The following is an 18,955-nucleotide window of genomic DNA, read 5'->3' on the forward strand; positions in this document are numbered from 1 at the left end:
AAAAAAAAAAAAAAATTGACCTTAGACTACATTAATGACATATGACTAAGAGAGACATTAGATTTTGAGCCCCTTTGAGGGACAGTTAGTGTCATGACTATGGACATTGTACAGCGCTGCATAATATGATTGTGCAATATAAATACTGTGTAATAATAATAATAATAATAATAATAATAATAATGATAATACTCTAAGAGGTATTAAGCAAAATTCTAAACGTGCAGTGCACAACCTCCTGCCATTTTTCAACATCCCAGGGATGACCCAGATCTGCTTCCCACTGGATGGTGGTGAAAAACTAAGGTTTAAAATAGAGTGGGAAAAATGGGTTAAAGTATTTTTAAATACTTTTAATATGAATATGGATATGTTAAGCAGGACTTGCAGAGGGAGGGGCACCATTAAGACACTGAACTTGGATAAAGTAGAGAGAAACTTCATCAAGCCAGGCTTCTGATATTATAGAGATCAACAAAATCGATGAAGCAGAAACAGAGAGGCAGACACTACAGGTCCTCATGTACTGTCCTCCTTGCTTGAGAAAACCTGTGAGCATTTCATAAAACCAGCAGTCAGAGGCAGCAAAGCCTTTGATGATCTTAGAATGGTAATATACAGCAATAATATACATACTGTATATGGTAATATACAGCCTGTAGGCACAGGAGTCACTAGGCAAAAGAAGCACATTGCTATGTTTCAGATTTGCAGCTGATACAAAATGCACAAATAAATGCTGCCCTGCAGTAAATGATCCCTCTTTAATTTTATATGGTATTTGTGATTTTCCACAGTAAATATAAGGTTTGCAAATTAATCTTTGGTCTGATACATGCAAGGAGCATAGGTACCTTAATATCTGACTCCTGCCTTTTGCACTATGCAGTCTGTACAGTAAAACTCTGTGTGCTACAATGCAAAGAGTATACTGAGCATGTTGAAGCAGAACATTGAAGTGGAGCCTAAGAGTTCTCATTAATTTGCTGCAGAGGTATTAGGCAGTATTGTACTGTGTCTCAGTATTAGATTCTTTGGAGGATCTGTGTACTTAGCAGTCTGATTGGAGTTTGACCTAAAGACAAATGGTAAATCTTTTATGACACTGCTTGGTCATGATTTACTTTTATAAATGTTTCCTTTAGCAGATTGTTATCTGAGTTCAGGTCTACTTTAAATTATTCTACATATGATTCAGTCTGCTCTGTAATACTTCTTATATCCTTGCTACTATGTTCTACCACTTCATCATGAAAATGATCTTAAGTTCTCAACCAGTGCATAAAAGTTAGGTATGAACTCCAGTATTACAGACATACTCTGCAGTACATTGTGGGAATAGCCTGGCAGAGGTGACCAGAGAGTTTCCTACCTTTGGGACAGAGCCGTGTTGCTGCAGAGCAGTCTAGAAGGCTTAGCGGATGTGACATGGCAGACAGGCTTTTCTTGTACTCCTTCCTCGCTTGTTGGGTCATTGCTATAGAGAATTCCCAAAGTAACATTTAGATGTTTCAGATCACAGCTGGCTTATAACAAGCCCTTTCCTTGTCTTTCTTATTTCCTGTATTTATAGTCTGGGATGTGTAAACTATTTGCTAGAAATATTATACTATGTGACAGCTGTGTCCTCTCAGAGATCACTATTAAATATAAAATGGCAGATATAAAGTATAATTAGCAAAGCAGGTTAGCAGGATAGGGATGTATATGCTTTGTTTGTATTAATTTGCATCCAGATTTCCATTTAGATGCAAAGTTCGATTGTTTCTGAAGACTTTGGGTCCGCCAATGGAGAAACCACTTGAAGGCCATGTCTTCCATTAAGACCATCATCATAAAAATTTAAAAAACCCTATTAACTAATACACTAAAACCCTGGTTATCCAGAACTGGGATAAATGGCAAACTCTGATAACCGGCACCCAACAGCTCTGCTTCCTTGATTGCTTCTGCAGCCCTAGCGGAGCTGCGGCATGTGTTCTGTATCCAAGAATACATATCACAGCTCCGCTAGGGCTGCACGAGCAATCAGGAGAGCGGAGCTGTCAGGAGAGCAGAGCAAAGCTCCATTCTGTGATTGGCTGAGAGAAGGGAAACCCTGATGACAGCTCTAAGCCATTCAGCATTAGAGGTGAATGATGACAAGTCTCCCCATTCAAGTCTAGTGCTGAATGGCTGAGAAACCTCAGTTTCAGAGTAACCACAGTTAACCGGAAACTACACCTATCTGGAATCAGCCATTCCCTGTGGGTACCAGATATCTGAGGTTCTACTGTATGTACTAATTGTATGTACAATGATAACGATATTCCTTCATATTCAGATGACTTTTATATTGTTGACCACATTTTCTATATGCATAATAGGCTCGTAATATGTCATGGATATTTGTGACACTTTATGTAAATATTGATGGGTTCAATTTAAAGTGTACACAGATACCACAGAAGCTTGCAAGTAAAATTTAAGAATATAATATTTACTAATGTAAAGAAAGATAGATGTAACAATGAAATAGCAAAAGAATTAGATATAATAAAAGATACTTAGCTACGGAAATAAGTTGCAATTGCCAAGGATTCTGTTTAATTTATTGGCTTTGCAGATGGTCACAAACATGCATCACATTGCATGCAGTAAATTCTGGTTAAGACTGCAGTTTAGGTGTGGATCTGTATTTTAAAATCCACAAGAAATAAGACAAATGCCAGTGCTTGACTACTTCTGACCAATGAGCATGTGCGAGATCTGGTGATGTACCCCGCTGTATGCGCATGCATGGGATCGGCATCTCTTTCCCCTCAGTGTAGGAAAATGCCCTTTCTGCGATCTCAGCCATGCAGAGAAAGAGCAGCCAGGAGCCTCCCGGGATGCGTGACGTAGATATCCTCGGAGGCGCTGCGCATCCATTCTGTCTTGATAGCCACGGCACAAGGGTGTTTTCTACCCCTTTATGTAAATGTAAACTTTGAGTTTAGGTCCGCATTAACTATATGGTTTTGTCTGTTGGTCAATCGAGGAGTTTGGCATCCATTGAGGTGCGTGTTCAAAAATAAATACATGGAGAATTAGTGAACATGTGTGGAGAGGTCTCAGAGATTGGCTGTGGGGCTCTGGTTAAGAATTTGCTAGGCCAGACAGCCCAGGGTCCTTAGCCCGGCTCATCCAGGAGCCCAGGTCTTAGACTGCCAAGGAGGTGAGTAAAGGAGCTTCCTGCTGCCTGGGATTTATGCTTTATGAGGATGGGAAACCCATCAGATGGTTTTACTTGAGACAGTTGCCAATGTGTGCTTTTGAATTGGGACTGTCACAGCAAGGGTTACTTACTCCAAATGGGAGCTTCTTCATGGATGACTGACTGTAGGTGCAGATCTACTATTGAAGCCTTTAGTCTCAGCCTTGTGAATATTGGGGAGTTCTATTCTTTATGCTATGATGCCCCAGTGTTCTCTGAACTGTGAGCCATTCAGTAAAGACATTATGCCGCTATGACATTATTGATTCTATGTCTTGATTTGCCCCACCCGAGAAGAGAATCGGTCAAAAACCAACAGTTCCTATGGGGGTGAATGCTACAAAAAACATAAAGTAACTGAGGAGGTCTGGAGGACAAACTCAACCAGCTTTCCATTTCATGGTAGAGGCAGGTTCCTGGTAGTTTAATGATAGAGTCGGTTCCCCTGGACTGACAAAGACAGTATATGATACTAGGGGGTCTATTTATAATGGTTTTCAATAGTTCCCAAGATTCAAATTTTTCTGATTGGATTCAACTGTGTATAACCCTTGAAAAGTCCAGTAAAATAGAAAATGCACATATTCATTAATGAAGACTGATAAAGGTACATGTTTGGCACCTCGGAGTGTGTCCATGTTTCCAGCATATCGCCAAGTTTTTTTGCCCTAATAAAGCCTAACTATCGTTGGGTAAAGCAGAAAGTTTGCATTTGACCCTGAAGGTTTCTACCAGCATTCAAGCAGCTGTATACATTTACTGCATGCTGGCAGTAAGAATACATTGTTCACAAAACATCAATACCAGAGTGTGAATATATTACTGGTTAGTTAGGGAGAAATGCTGTGCAATGCATTATGCGGAGATTTTGTATTGATCCATCAACTAGATTACTGATGGCATAGACAAATCTGTTACTGATAGGAGTTCTATCTGATTAGCAATCTGGTGATAATATGAGGTTTTACGGCCCCTGAAAATCATTTTTTTTTAAATTGCCTTTATCTGAAGGTATAGCCTTTTTTTTTCTATCTGGTAAAATGGTTGTCACTGTGACAATGCATGAGGGTAGCAGTATTTTTGGTGGCCCAATATGAAACCTTGTAAAATACTTGTTAACTGTAAAGCTTAAATACCTGTAGTAATTTAATTGAGTATATAAATTTCTTTCTGAATTGCATATGTCTCTTATATACATACAGGCCAGAAAAGTTACCAATTGGGATACACCACATTACACTGCTTGGAGTGCCTATAACAGTCATCCCTTATTCGCATGGCTTATTCTTCAAAAACTGTTTCCGTAACTGCTTAAAAATGTTAGCTGGCATTTGTTTGGTGTCTACTTAAATTTTATCTAAAGCTTCATATCCATCCAAAAATATCCACAGGGTGACAACGCTGTCAGAGTTTCACTGCAAATGAGCAGCGTTGTTCCAAAAGGTAGAAAATCTACTGAAAGTGGTGAGAACTATTCTACAGTGAACAAAAACTGCTTTGCTAATGCTATTCACAGATTTTTCTTTTTTAATTTGCTTCCAGATCCTTTTTAAATGGGCTTACAGTAATGTTGGCCAATAAAATATTGAGCATAAGATTCCATGCAAATATCAATTTTAACAAAAATATGTAGAAAATAGGGTATTACCAGATGATGACCGATTGTTATATTGAACGATAATTCCTATTAGATAATTCCCCATGTTTGGACTACCAGCAATGTAACCCAGGGAGGGAGCTGTCTCAATCTATTGGTGGTCAAAGCAGTTGGAATAGGATCAATTAGGCAGACAGCAAGGTTGGTCAATGCACAGTGATAGCCAGGTGTACAATCCAATGACTAAATAATTATTTACCTAATTAAGCATCTATCAGCCAATGTCTGGCCAGTAAAAAACAGCCCTCAGGTTGATCACTGCTATGATAATATAGAGAGCAGATAGGGGTTGGGGCAATGACACAGAATCTTAAGAAATTCTTAGTAGCCTTTATTCTATGTAGCCTTATAGGATGATAGGGTGGATTGCAAGAGCAGATGCATTCATTATCTAATCTTGTAGCATACGGGATATCTTGTATTGTTTATCTGTATATCTATGTATATTTTTATTCCATTGGTATAAAAATATACTTTTTCAAACAACACAAAAAAATATCTTTCCTTGCTACAGTGAATTGGGCTGATAGCTCCCTATTACAGAACAGCTATTGCTCTAACAAGCGTCAAGCAGAAGTGTTCATCCAACCTTGCAGACATCAATGACGGCAAATGAATTGTTAATGGACTCTGAAAATCTGATGCAATCCACTTCAGCCGCATTGGGGGAAGGACGCTTCCATATCAATATCACTAATCAGCAAAAAAAAAAAGTGCTTATCTTCTCTCATGGTGTACTCCTGTGCTCAGGAGTTGCTTGGGGCTTGATTACTGCAATCATATGTTTCCTATTTATGGCCATATGCTACTAGTCCCCTATGTAGGGAATAAAACTTGTGCGTTCTCCTTTTGTAAATTATTGTACTACCATTCTACATGGTCATTGTCATCCGTTCTGCTAGGGAAGGGCTGCTGTAAAGCACCATGCATGTAGATGGAGCTGACTGATGGGACAATTGGCTGGTTGCATAGAGGTGAAGCGGATGCATTGAGTTCTGCACCACCCTGGAAGTCTCATAAGACCAGACCAGGACCAGCTTCACTGGGTCTACTTTAGAAAATGTATTTTTGTCCTGTATTTTTATTGCTTTGAGCAGATGCATTATCATTCCCCATCATGTACTGCTATTACATCAAAAGCCCCTACAATGGGCATCAATGGCAAGAAAACCTTCCTCCCTTTTAGTCAAAGTATGTCAACACACTGCATATATTTCAACTAGAACTATTAGAAACAATGGGCAACCTTTGCACACATGTTAAATGTCTAATTAACTGATAATGTGCCCTGATATGGCAGCACATAAAAATGCATGGTTGTTGATATGCATAAACATGAAAATTTGAATCCAACATATAAAAAACCTGAACTGGGTAACTATGTAGTGCACCACCAGATGCCCGAAAAATCCTAGTTCTCCAGCTGTTATGCTAATCTAATGGCTTTAATACTTTGTATGTCCTGGAACAGATATGCAAATAAGGAGTTCTGACTTCCCTTTCACTTTCCAATTGGAATTCTTGTTCACAGTTATTGACTCCAAAAGCACTGCAGCCTGAAACAACCAAGCAACTAGCATTTTTTAGGAGTTTAGCCCCATATATCTGTTTTGCTTTAGATTAAAAGATCTATGTGTCTTTATACCTAACAGCCAGTTTGTAGTGGGAGTTTCTACTTTGCATGGGAATCATTGGGAGGGGGAGGTATGTGCAGATTTGAGTAGCTTTTCGACCCTTTTATTGCTTTGCAGCCTACAGGAGCAGGCATGGTGATCACAAGCTTGTGCAGTGTTATCCAAATACAGAAAGCCTCCGAGTTAAGGACATCTAACATACAGATGACTCTTAGATACGAACGGGGCTTCCCTGCTCGCTGGTGTGCAGGCAGAGGCTTGACGGGGGAGGGGGAGGTTTGCATGACTTGCAGAAGAAGTCTTTTGGTAAACACAGCTGAGGTTATGGGTGATCTTAAGGACTGAGCTGTTCTGCAAGCTCTTGTAACTCTTTAATGACCAACACAAACTCAGCAGTTATTTCTTTTTGCATATCAAAGCACAGCTTGAAAAAAAGAAGCTCTTGTGCTTTCATATTTTGCTTTGTATTTAAGCTTAAATCACTTTCTAAAGCAAATGTGCCCTTAGGACCCTTAAGATATTAAACTGGAATTTTCCATGCCATCATATCATTAAATCATGTAAAAAAGCATTAAACAGAATAAGAGTATATTACATTTTTCATCTTTTAGCAAATGAAATTTTCTCATGTCATTATGTTATACAACATGTTTGATAATTATGAAAGAATAGACTGAACAACATTGAGGAATGAATCATTATTTCTCCTATTCAGAAAAGCGTTATATAACTTATAACACAATGCTCAGTAAATGAACATATTCAATTGAGTCGTGAAATTACTATGAACAGGTCTGAAACCCGCTGTGTGACTTGTAACAATAGCAGTATTATATCAATAGAAACAAACATTTCACAACATTATTCAGAAAGAAAGGGTGAACAGGAAGTCTAAAATAACATTCGGATATCCCCTGGGACTTGTCATGGTTCAACACATTGGTTTATAAATACTGAGTCATCAATTTACTATATTGCAGCAGTGTTACAGCCAACAAGGGTATACAACTAATAAAAACTGAGCTACAACCAATATAACAGATGATATCAATATATCAATCTCAATATATTATAGAGATTAAATTGTAGTTTCTACATTCATTTTTTATAGTTAACCCTACTGGTATAGGAAATACTTCCACATTGTTACACGTTTCTCAAGTTTTGATTGGACTGGTTCCTAGGGGGAGGGATATTCTGTTATCTTACACCCACCAGGACACATCCATGTAAACATGTCCACCATGACCTGGGCTGGATTGGATTATATTGGGTGCCATTTATATCAGAGGCCCAGAACTGATACTAAGAATGGTGAAAGGAAAGCCCTGAAAAGTCATAGAGATTAAAGCAGAGCAGTTTTTTTTCCATGTTTAAGGCTTATTTTTTTCAAGTTTGAATTGGGAAATAATTACATTAGGTATAATTATGTGAATTCTGTTCTTACCGCCTCTATGCTACTTTATAGCAGAAAACAGATTGAGAGAAAAAGGCCCTGCATAATGATTTCAATAAAACCAAGAGCTTGGTCATCAGTGGAATTTGGTGATTGATGACCTTCCAGGTTTGATTCTCATTCAATGTCCTTTCTGCAGATTTAGAATGAGTTCTTAACCAACTGTATTACTTAGCAGAGGAAAGGTGAGGTCAAGGGACCCAATTGTATTTTCTGGCTGAACTGGCTTACACGACGGGCTAAAGAGATTCCAAATCTTTTGGCAGATAAAGCAGTTCACTTTATATAAATTACAAGTTTGCCTTTAGCTGTTTTTGCCTTTAGCTGCAAAATGTTCCCTTTAGATTGGATTATGTCTTTAAACCCGAAATAGGAGTCACGGTGCAAACCATCATGTAAGTAATATCCTCTGTTTTCAAAACATTCATCAATAAATGATTATGTGTAACACCAAACTAAAGAAGATGAAGGTTATTGTCTTCTTAAATGTAATTGTTGTGTTGTATTGTATTGTTTCAATTTTTTACAGTTAATATAGAATTTACAATTTTAGGACTGGTTTGGCCACTGCAGCAAATTTAATACGGATGACTCATGAGCCTAATAAAGCGGCCGGTAGTTAATCAGAGTTCTGTTATATTAAAGGTGCAGGAAGGATAATTCATCTTGGTGAGCGAGGTCATCACAGGCCTACCTAGCATTTATTTGCTGTCTTCATTTATACATATAGATCAGATCTTTACAAATTACATACTGCACCATCTATCCTTGGCTTCAAAGGAAATTACAATCTAATATTCTTCAGGTGAAGGCTAACATTAGAGTCTTCCTACACTTGCCTGTGTCAAGGACTGAATCTCCTTCACTTGTGCACAGTGATTAGGAATGGGCATTGTATCTATACAGCTGTATAATTTTGTGTTCCTAGAAATCATTTTACTGCAATCATTGAGCTTCTCCACTTGGATTGTCCACTGGTCCCCGGACACATGTAGCTAGTCCTCACTGGTGTCCCCCAATTCAGGCACACACACAATGGCCCTCATTTTTAAAAGCTCACCAAGACTGGAGAGAATACACTTCCATCAGTGCAGCTGGTTGATATAGCAAACCTGGAATGGATTTCATTAAAGTAATTTGTTATTTGCTTGCAAATGTTTTCAATCCTGGACTAGATCCATTCCAGGTTTGCTGGATCACCCAGCTTCAATGGTGAAAGTGTATTCTCTCCAGCCTTGGTGAGCTTTCATAAATGAGGTCCAATAAGTCAACTTTAATTAATGCTGTTTGAGCCTCCTTGAGCTCATTCTTCCCCCCCCCCCCCCCCTTTTATATTAAACATGATTTATATAGCGCCAACATATTACACAGAGCTGTAAATTAAATAGGGGTTGCAAATGACAGACAGATACAGACAGTGACACAGGAGGTTGAGGACCCTGCCCTGAGGAGCTTACAATCTAGGAGGTGGGGGAAGCAACACCCAAAAGGAGGGGGGTATGGAATGGTAGAAAGTAGTGACAGTTTCAAAAGACAGAAGAAGATGGTAAGATTAAAAAATTGGGTTTTGAGTGCTCTTGAGCAGAAAGTAGGAGTGCTAAATGAGCAGAAAGTAGGAGTAAGCTGAATAGGATGAGGATGACCATTCCAGAGAGTCGGGGCAGCTCTAGAAAAGTCTTGGAGCCGTGTGTGTGATGAGGTTGTGAGTGAGGAAGTCATTAGTAGGCCTATGGAGGAGCAAAGAAAGCGGCTGGGGGAGTATTTTTCTATCAGGTCAGAAAGGTAAGTGGGACAAGAACTGTGGAGGGTTTTGAAGACAAAGCACAGGAGCTTGAATTTGATTGTAAGGTGAAATGGAAACCAATGAGGAGAAATACAAAAAGATGTAGCAAAAGAAGAGCGGTGACCTTTTCCTTCTCCTTCCCTCCTATCCCTCGGTCTCCCAGTCCTACACTTAAGCCCCCTGACTTCATTGGGTATAATGATTTAGTTAACCTACTTATGCCACTTCTACAATGTTCATAACTCCTGAAAAGCTTACTGCTTTAGGATCTTGGGGGAACCGCATTACTCTTTGTATCTTTTTCTGTTGTTGTTTTTTTTTTTTTTTTTTTTTTTTTTTAAATAAAATTTTTGCTAAACAAAGCTGGTTAAGCTTTAGGTGCTTTTTTATTCTTTTACCTTTATAGTTACTGGGTAATGGGATTGCAGGGACCCTTTACAATTTGGGGACCATGTGTACCTAAAGTAACTACAGTATACTTCCCAAAAGCACCAAATTAGATAAAATCCTATCCAGGGCGGTAGGTTGCCCATATGCAGCTATGACACCAAATGTGTGAAACCTCTGGGTGTTCTGCACTAAATTGCTACATAAAGCAGAGGTAATACATTGTTTTTTTAGGGAGGTTTCTTTTAAAACATGCACATGTTCAAGGGTTTCAACCAATACAGCCTTAGTGGAATCTAATTAAAAAATGCTCCAATGATGGTTTAAGCTACATTTGTCCCATTGGCTTCTCCAATTTGCTTTCGAGGTTGTGGCCAAGAAGGTACCAGGTTCCATGTCTGGTGCTCCCGTGCTTTATTTATACATAAATATATTGTATGTACAGTACAGTTTGTATTTACACTTCTATTATAAAAGGTACACATTTTCTATAATTCTAATTTTTTCAACACTGACAACTCCTTGAAATATGTACTTTAAATTATTTGCTAAAATTTGTTCTCTCAATCTCAAGGTAAATTAATAAATAACCAGATGGGTGTTTGAAGGGAATGTGAGCGTACTGGTCAAGCTTCAGTACAAAAAGCGCTTCTTTTCCTCTTGAATCATTCTATTTATTTATTTTTCAGGTAAAAGAATAATGGCTATCAAAAAAGTCAATTTCACGGATGGCGGAAAAGCCATTTATTTAGCCCAATTCATTCAATTTGCTTCTAACAAGTGGACAGTGGGGCTATTCTATATCAAGTCCCCGGGCTGCACCTTTTATATATAGGGACAAATACATCCACAAGGCCAGTGTGGTCTACATAGCATTCATATTGTCTAATGGCTCTCGGCTTGTAAAGGTTTTGGACTCTTCTCATTTTTATGGAAGCCCAACTCTGTCGGGTTTTGATTGCAGACACACTGGGTGTTATCAAGGACAAAAAGTGGGGACTGTTGCATATATTTTTTTGTCTTTGCTTATTTTTCCACCAATTGCCTAAAGTGTGAATGCTTACTGGCAACCAGCAGACAATCCGAGTGTCTCCCGCAGTTTACTGTATCTATACAGCTCTACCCATTAGTATAGTTCATATCAGAGAGTTCTTGTATTGGCTTCTGGTTGTTGGATGCAGAATTGTCCGTGACAGCCAACAGCCAATCTCTACCCAATATTTATATGGCCTCTCTGACCTATCTATTAGTTTAAATGTCGATATTATTTATTACTATTCAGCTTTATACATTGATAGCAGTAGCTAGCTACATCCAGAGGGTTTCATATATGAAGCATAAATGTTTCCTCTGTTGGCCATAACTGAGGTTCATCAGTAAATGTGTATAATGGATAAGCTGTCTGAATTGGCATTTTATCAGAACAATAAATCCCTTTCCAGCATTATCAACAATGATTACAATTGGGAATGAATTAATACATAATTACGTTCAATGGCCAATTTTCCTACTCTGTTTTTAATGGATTGTTGTGTGCCAAAAATACATTTCCTATTTTCTTAATGGGTATTTGTTTTAATTTAGAGATGATAATATCATTTAAAACATTGTAACTGTAATGGTTCCTTCACATTATTGAACTGTAGTAATGGGGTTAAAAGTTTTAAAGTTTTTATACGTTTGGTTTATTAATGTATTAGGGATTTGGATGGCTGTACAGCTGCATGACTAATTCTACTACTGGTGGCTTCCTTCCCTCCAAATCCCTGATGTGCTTTCCAAGCTCCTGTGCTTTCTTGCAAGCCTAGGACCACAGTAAGCACCCTAAAAAAAAAAAAATGGGCAGAAATTAGAGAATATGCTTTCTCCAAACTTCCCCATTAGGAATGAACCTGGGAGCATTCAGCTCTAAGCACTTCTGGGTTCTGGACTGTCAGATCCCTGGCTGTAGCCAAGTAAACAGCAGAGGACTTTTATGTTCCTAATCTGCTAGGCTGTAATATAGGGGAAATATTGGAGGCTTAGTCAGTGATAGTAAAAAAAAATAAAAGTAAAAATTTTTAAAAAGTAATAAAACAAATATTTGCCCCAGCATTTATTTCTCCAGTTCCTTATTTAGAAGAATACACATACTAGGTATTGTTTGGGTGGTTTTAGGTAAACTTTCAAGCCAAAATAGACATTTTAACGTGTGAGAATAATGTAGGCCATTGTCAACTAGCCCTCACTGACCTTTGTAGTTGCAAGCACTAGAGATCAATTATTTCTCAAAGTTCACAGCTAAAATAGTGAAGTTATTCAATTAGCTTTCAGTAAGTTAGCACGTTCTGCTCCCTACTCTCAGAGAACTTGCTCTGAATTTAAATCAGAGATTAGACCACCGAATGGCTGCTTTGTCACTGCTGGGAACAACTTGAGTGACTTAAGAATGAATTTCGCTACAGTCTCTGCATCTATGGAGGTCAGTGAGCACTTGATTGAATCTTTTTTGTGTGTTAAAGCCCATCACAGTATACCTTAAAAATCTCAGAGTGCACCCCCCAGCACAGGTAATCAACAGTCTCATGAAGTCTCCTCTCCAATTGGTTGTGGTGTCTCTCCAGTTACAGCCTATTCACAGGGGCAGTGAGGTTGGGATGCATTTACAGCTTTCTTACTCTAGAAAAGGCTACCGCATGGAGAATGAATTGGGGTGCAGTGAGGGGTATTAGTTTGAGGGCCGGCTGTCAAATGTGCAGATGTTGGTTCTTTTTGAGTCCTCGAGTGGCTAATAAGGTGCCAGCCATGGAGAGCCACGTATCAACCTGCCCTCACTGGCATAATCATGTGCCCAGTGGACAGAAACAGTCGGGAATTAGGGCAGGAAGAGCTTATTGTTGGCATATAAAGGACAAACAAGAAAACCTTTTAGATCCAAGAAGGTCTTTAGCACTAACATGAACCAGTTTCAATTAGTTTTATGCAAAAATGTTAATATTTACACAAGAATTATTTTACCTATACAGATTTACTTATTAAAAAATGTACAGTTTCACCATATATCATCTAAAATATATACATGTAGGTTGAAAGCCCTCACTTCTTCACTTGGTAAACTATCTAGCATATCTGTTGTTGCTGAAGCATGGTGTTCAAATGTTGTCTCACTTTATACAGCAGGACTTCCACACATACTAGAGTTTTTCCACCTGAAACAACTACTCTCAATCATCTCAGAAAGAAATCTATTCCTCTTTTTCTTCAGTTGTCCATCAGTGGGCAACCTCATGTTCCTGCGTCCCTCTCTTCTCTCCATAAAACAGAACAGACTGCTCAGGAGAGAACCAAGCATCCTGTCTGTACAGAAAATATTACAGAAATATCACCCAATATGGTCACTTATTACTGTTTCAGGTGCCAATAATTAATAATGTGTGCTTAGCTTTAGTAAACTTGATGTGCTAATGGCCAGTTACAGTTTAACCGATAGGAGAACATGCAGTTACCTCCAAGTAAAGCCTGCAAACAACCAAATGCATAGTCCAATTGAGTGGTTTAATTTTCATCATTATTATAGAGATCAAATGGCTTATTTTAGGTGGCAGGTATGATTTTGGACATCACATTTTCAAAGATAATGGTCCAGAAAAAGTATACAAATGCGACAGGTATTTTCAGTTCAGTCCAATGAGATTTGAAGATTACAGTCACATGACCAACAAAGTTACATATCCTTGTTTTAAAGTTTTGTCAATTGAGCAGAGAGTGTTTTAGTAATGGGATAGCAGAAGTAGGAAAAAGAGCTGCAATTTGTGATCAACGTCCAATAATACAAGAAAAAGGAACATCACACATCCAATTGTTCATGCAAAGTTTAGATTGAAAAGAATGTGACATTGGTTTTGTGACTCCAGTAAAGTTTCCCTAAAGATTGGTAAACCATATCAGTCAACTTTTCTTATTTACTATCTTGTGATTTGTTTAATACCTACCTTCATAAATCAATTGAATCTGCTGTACCCACTCAGTCCTCTCCATGAACTAGAGACAAGAGAAGGGAACCAGGGAATCTTTCACCTTTTTTGTGTTACCCACCTTGCACTCCTCTGCAACAAGCAGCAGCAGCTCTCCAGGAGTCCTATTTACTGGTTACTTCCTGGTCTGCATCATGTGACTCCCTGAGAACTGCCCCCTTTACCCCAGAGGACTAGACTATTCCACAGAGGAGCTCCATCTGCAGGCAAGAGTGTGAACACCACCTGAGCAGCCTCTGCTCACGCACTCCCTCTGTTGTTGGGTTCTGTTACCTTCTGGTCACATGATCTCCCCATTTACCACATTATCCACTCTGTATAAGAAAGTGTCTGGCAGCAACAAGGAGTTTATCCAGGCTCTGCCTCCAGGTTCCAGTTTGCATGCTGATACTTTTGTATACTAACCCTGGCTGATGTCCTAGCCTGTGCACCCTGTACACGTCTATGCCTAGTGGACTGGTGACACAGCGAGTCCACCACCCCACAGGTGATTTCCATGAAACCATAGGGGATGCTTTGGGACATGTGAAAAGAGAACCACAACCACCTACCAGAGTGCTCATCAAACTCTCATACATGCACATATCTCATCCTCAGTGCTCCTGAGCATGTAGTGGTTGAAATTAGGTGCCCCAGAGCAGTAACTAAGCAGTTATCCTTCTAAACCTTATGGTTCCCACAAACTGTTCCTTCATGTTGCCTTATGTTTCATGCTGTAAGGCAGAGATTGGCAGACTCTGACCTTTAGGCCAGATACAGTCTAGCCGGTAGTTTGTTCCGGCCTAACGCCCCCTGGCTGATCTGGCCTAATCCCGGCCAGCAACCCGCAGCGGGGCCGGAACAAACTACCGGAGCTCCAGAGCCGCATGAGGCTCTTGAGCCTCCGTGTTGTGGCTCCCTTACCTATTTACTGCGGTCGGCGTTAACACTTCCACTGCCGGATTAAATTGGGAACATTCCCTCTCCTCCGTATGCATTGCGAAGGAGAGGGATTTCCCTTCAAGGTGTTCCTGGTGGGGGCGGACCCATTGGGGCAGGACTCGAGAGAGAGTTCGGCCTAGTGTGCTCCTGCCTACCCCTGAAATGGCCTAGTGGACAAAAAAGTTTGCTGACGTCTGCTGTAAGTTCTTCTTCCAGTTTTTAGAAGATCATTTTTACTATTTCAAACTGCACCAAGTATGTTTTTCTGTGTACTCTTATTTATGCCACTTCCAAGCTATTGTGTTGCACAGACCTACAATTAAGCTTTTCAGATTAGACTGCAGACATGTAAACACAGCTGTTGTTTATCTCATTGTGCAGTTTTCTTCCCAAAAACACAAAAATTAAATCTGACTTTTTTTCTTATTATTTTATTTCTTATGGTAGACTGAAATTTTGTTCTGTGCTATTTTATTATTAGGATGATGATGATTATATGGCTGTCCCTGGTTCCAGGAACAGCTGAGATGATCCCACTGCTCCCATTTATTTGGGTTTCTGGACATAAATATGCCAAATGTCCCTGTTTTGCCTGTATAGAAAGGAGTGGGATATATTGGCAGACGTTACTCAGATGGATAACACAAGGGGCGAGACAAAGTTTTTGTCAAATTGTTTTTTCTACCCATTAGCTGACTGCTAACACTTCATAGACATAGGAAGTCTCAACATTTGGATGTGCACCTGGCATGCTTGCTGGAGTGTCAGGGTTCCCTTTACTCCAGGGTTTCTCCAGAAGTTGCAAGGGTTTTACTGAGCAATGAGAACATTGTACCTCTCAAGTCAGATAATTCTGTCACTAACGGCTAACTTTAAGGGTGACATTCATCCCTCACTAACAACTGCACTAAAATAATAGGAGCTATGGATATAGTAATTATAAAAGGGATTCCCTAAAGACCTGAAAATTATTTTAAGGGTTCCCCCATTTTTGTTGACAGTCAGGGCAGCTTTTGTCAGACTTTTATTGACCTTGGCGATGGCATCTTTCATGTTTAAACCCCATTGCATTTCGCCTATTGGGGAACTCTCAGTGCCATTCAGTACACTCAGTTCCCATTTGGTATAAGCAATGGTGCATTTGTTGCATTGTCACTTATAATAAGACTAATACCTAGCATTCAGGTGTAGACACTTCATAATTTAGCACAACGGACAGCTCCTCAAGAACCTTCCTTTAACAAAATCAGGGCATTGTGTGGCTGTACCAATCACCTGACAATTGTCCCAATAATCACATAGGGCAGTGGTCCCCAACCTTTTGGAGCTTGTGGACCACTAAATGCACGGAATCTGGTGCCGTGTGTCACTCAAAGGGAATAAACTTTCCCTAGAGCGACGTCATGATGCCAGAACCAACCTGTGCTTCCATCACAGGTCTGAGCCTGCGATAGGAGAGTGGGTGTGTTGTGTCCAGAGATCCGTACGGGGTTCATGGTCCACAGCTCTGGCCGGTGCGCCCCCACAAGGCTGGGGAAGCCTGGGGAAGGAACAAGACCTCTATGTAACTCCAGGGATAAATCATGGCATTCTACCTAACCAGACAGGGCTGTGCTATGTTTTTGGGCTGTGTAAATCTTAGGACTGGACAAACACAATAGAAAATCATTTGGCAGGTAAAAACGCTCCCTTGTATGAATGTCACCTATGTGTATAGTCTGCAGGTTATCTTTACAGCTGCTATACACAATCAGTGTAGTATATTAATTAAGTGTGCTTAAATATTATTGTGCTGTGCTGTACTGGTATCAGGTCTGCTTTACCCCTGCCCTGCTATAAAAGTGTGCTTTTGCCATACCTGCCATCACATTTGTTGTTGAAAACTCAAAATTAAATAATAAACCTCTAAAGATAGCACGATAGCAAAAAAAAAATGATAACAATAGAAATGAGAGTAGGAAACTATATCCTGAGGTTCTGATTGGTTGTTCTTTCCTGCTATTGTTATGATTGGCCAATGATGCAGCATTGTGCTTCTTCATTGGCTACAGCTGGTCTAACCCTGTCAGTACTATTGCTCTAGTATTGCTCTGATTTAGATATCGGTCTATGGCTCCAACTACACAATGGTACTCCTCTATAAATGCAACCCGAGGGTTTCTATTGCTGTGAATGGACACAAATTGGCAGAAAACTTTTACTGTGAGATTGTTTAGAGGCGGGTTATAAGAAATACTGGATGTGGCCGGTTACTGCTGATTTGCTCCTAAATTAGCTGTTTTGCCTCTGGCTACATATACAAACAGTAATATCAGAATAATCTGCATTGCTTGTTAGTCTGACATAGCAACCATACCAACAAGAAGGAAAATCTTCTGGTGTACCTACCTGCAAATCATTTGTACAACATTTTACTTGTGTAATTCTAGATCCTTGTATCCCCACTATTACCAACAAGAAGGAAAATCTTCTGGTGTACCTACCTGCAAATCATTTGTACAACATTTTACTTGTGTAATTCTAGATCCTTGTATCCCCACTATTCTTTCTTCATCCTCCCTTTTCAGGTTCTCCCCCCACTGTTTACTTTCTATCCCTAATATCCTCCTTCCACCCACACAATCCTCCTTTCATCCCTCATACCATCCTTCTACCTTTGTTATACTACTAATATTCCCAATACCGTCCTCCTCCCTGTCTCCAGTATCCCATTTCAACCCCACTACTCTTTCTCTATCCTTACTACTCTCCTTCCATCACTAATACCCTCCTTCCACCCCCATCATCCTCATTCCATCACTAAAACCTTCCTTCCATCACTAATTTACTCCTTCCACCCACACTATCCTCCTTTCATCACTAATACCCCCGCTTGTAACTCCATTATACTACTATCATTCCCAATATCCTCCTTCTGTCTCCAGTATCCTATTTCAACCCCACTACTCTTCTTCTATCCCTACTACTCTCCTTCCATCACTAATACCCCCCTTCCACCCCTATTTTACTGTCTGCTCAAATCCAGCTAAATGCAGTCACATTGATTGGGAGGCGTTTCATAATACAGATGGACAATGACCCAAACATACAGCCAAAGCAACCCAGGAGTTTATTATAGCAAAGAAGTGGAATATTCTTGAATGGCCAAGTCAGTCACCTGATCTGAACACAATTGAGCATGCATTTCACTTGTTGAAGACTAAACTTCGGACAGAAAGACCCACAAACAAACAGCAACTGAAAGCGGCTGCAGTAAAGGCCTGGCAGAGCATTAAAAAGGAGGAAACCCAGGATCTGGTGATGTCCATGAGTTCAAGACTACAGGCTGACATTGCCAGCAAAGGGTTTTCATCCAAGTATTAGAAATTAACATTTTATTTTCAGCTTTTTAATTTGTCCAATTACTTTTGAGCCCCTGAAATGAAGTGATTGTGTAAAGAAAAGGCTTTGATTCCTCTCATTTATATGCAATCTTTTTGTTCACCCCACTGAAGCTGAAAGTCTGCAGTTCAACTGCATCTGAGTTGTTTCATTTAAAATTAATTGTGGTAATGTACAGAACCAAAATTGGAAAAAAGTTGTCTCTGTCCAAATATTTATGGACCTAACTGTATACACACACATATATATATATATATATATATAATGCCCTTCTTCCATCTCTACCATCCTCCTTCCATCAATAATCCCCTCTTTCCACCCCCATTATCCTTCTTTCATCCTAATATTCTTTTTTTCATTTCAACCATCCTTCTTTCATACCTAATACCCTCATTTTATCCCCAGTACCCATCCTTCATTCCCATACCCTTCTTCTATCCCAATATACTCCCTTTGAGCAGAGAACAATCAGTGCAGATTTTGAATGG

At 39.5% G+C, this 18,955-nt stretch overlaps 1 protein-coding gene across 2 annotated transcripts in view; it reads right to left on the reverse strand.

Annotated features, from left to right (window-relative positions):
* Window positions 1-14,259, reverse strand: part of NICOL1 (NELL2 interacting cell ontogeny regulator 1) — a 22,852-nt gene extending 8,593 nt beyond the window's left edge. The window contains exon 1 of one of the 2 annotated variants that reach the window (XM_072406559.1): window positions 14,124-14,259. In XM_072406559.1, coding sequence (XP_072262660.1) covers window positions 14,124-14,129 — 6 coding nt within the window. In that variant the 5' untranslated portion in view covers window positions 14,130-14,259. Of the gene's footprint in view, window positions 1-1,372; window positions 1,481-14,123 lie in introns of those variants that run through there. The other variant, XM_072406560.1, reaches the window with a different exon arrangement.
* Between the last annotated feature and the right edge of the window lie 4,696 nt (window positions 14,260-18,955).

The sequence above is a fragment of the Pyxicephalus adspersus genome, chromosome 3 (genome assembly GCF_032062135.1).
Source record: "Pyxicephalus adspersus chromosome 3, UCB_Pads_2.0, whole genome shotgun sequence".
Classification (NCBI taxonomy): Eukaryota; Metazoa; Chordata; class Amphibia; order Anura; family Pyxicephalidae; genus Pyxicephalus; species Pyxicephalus adspersus.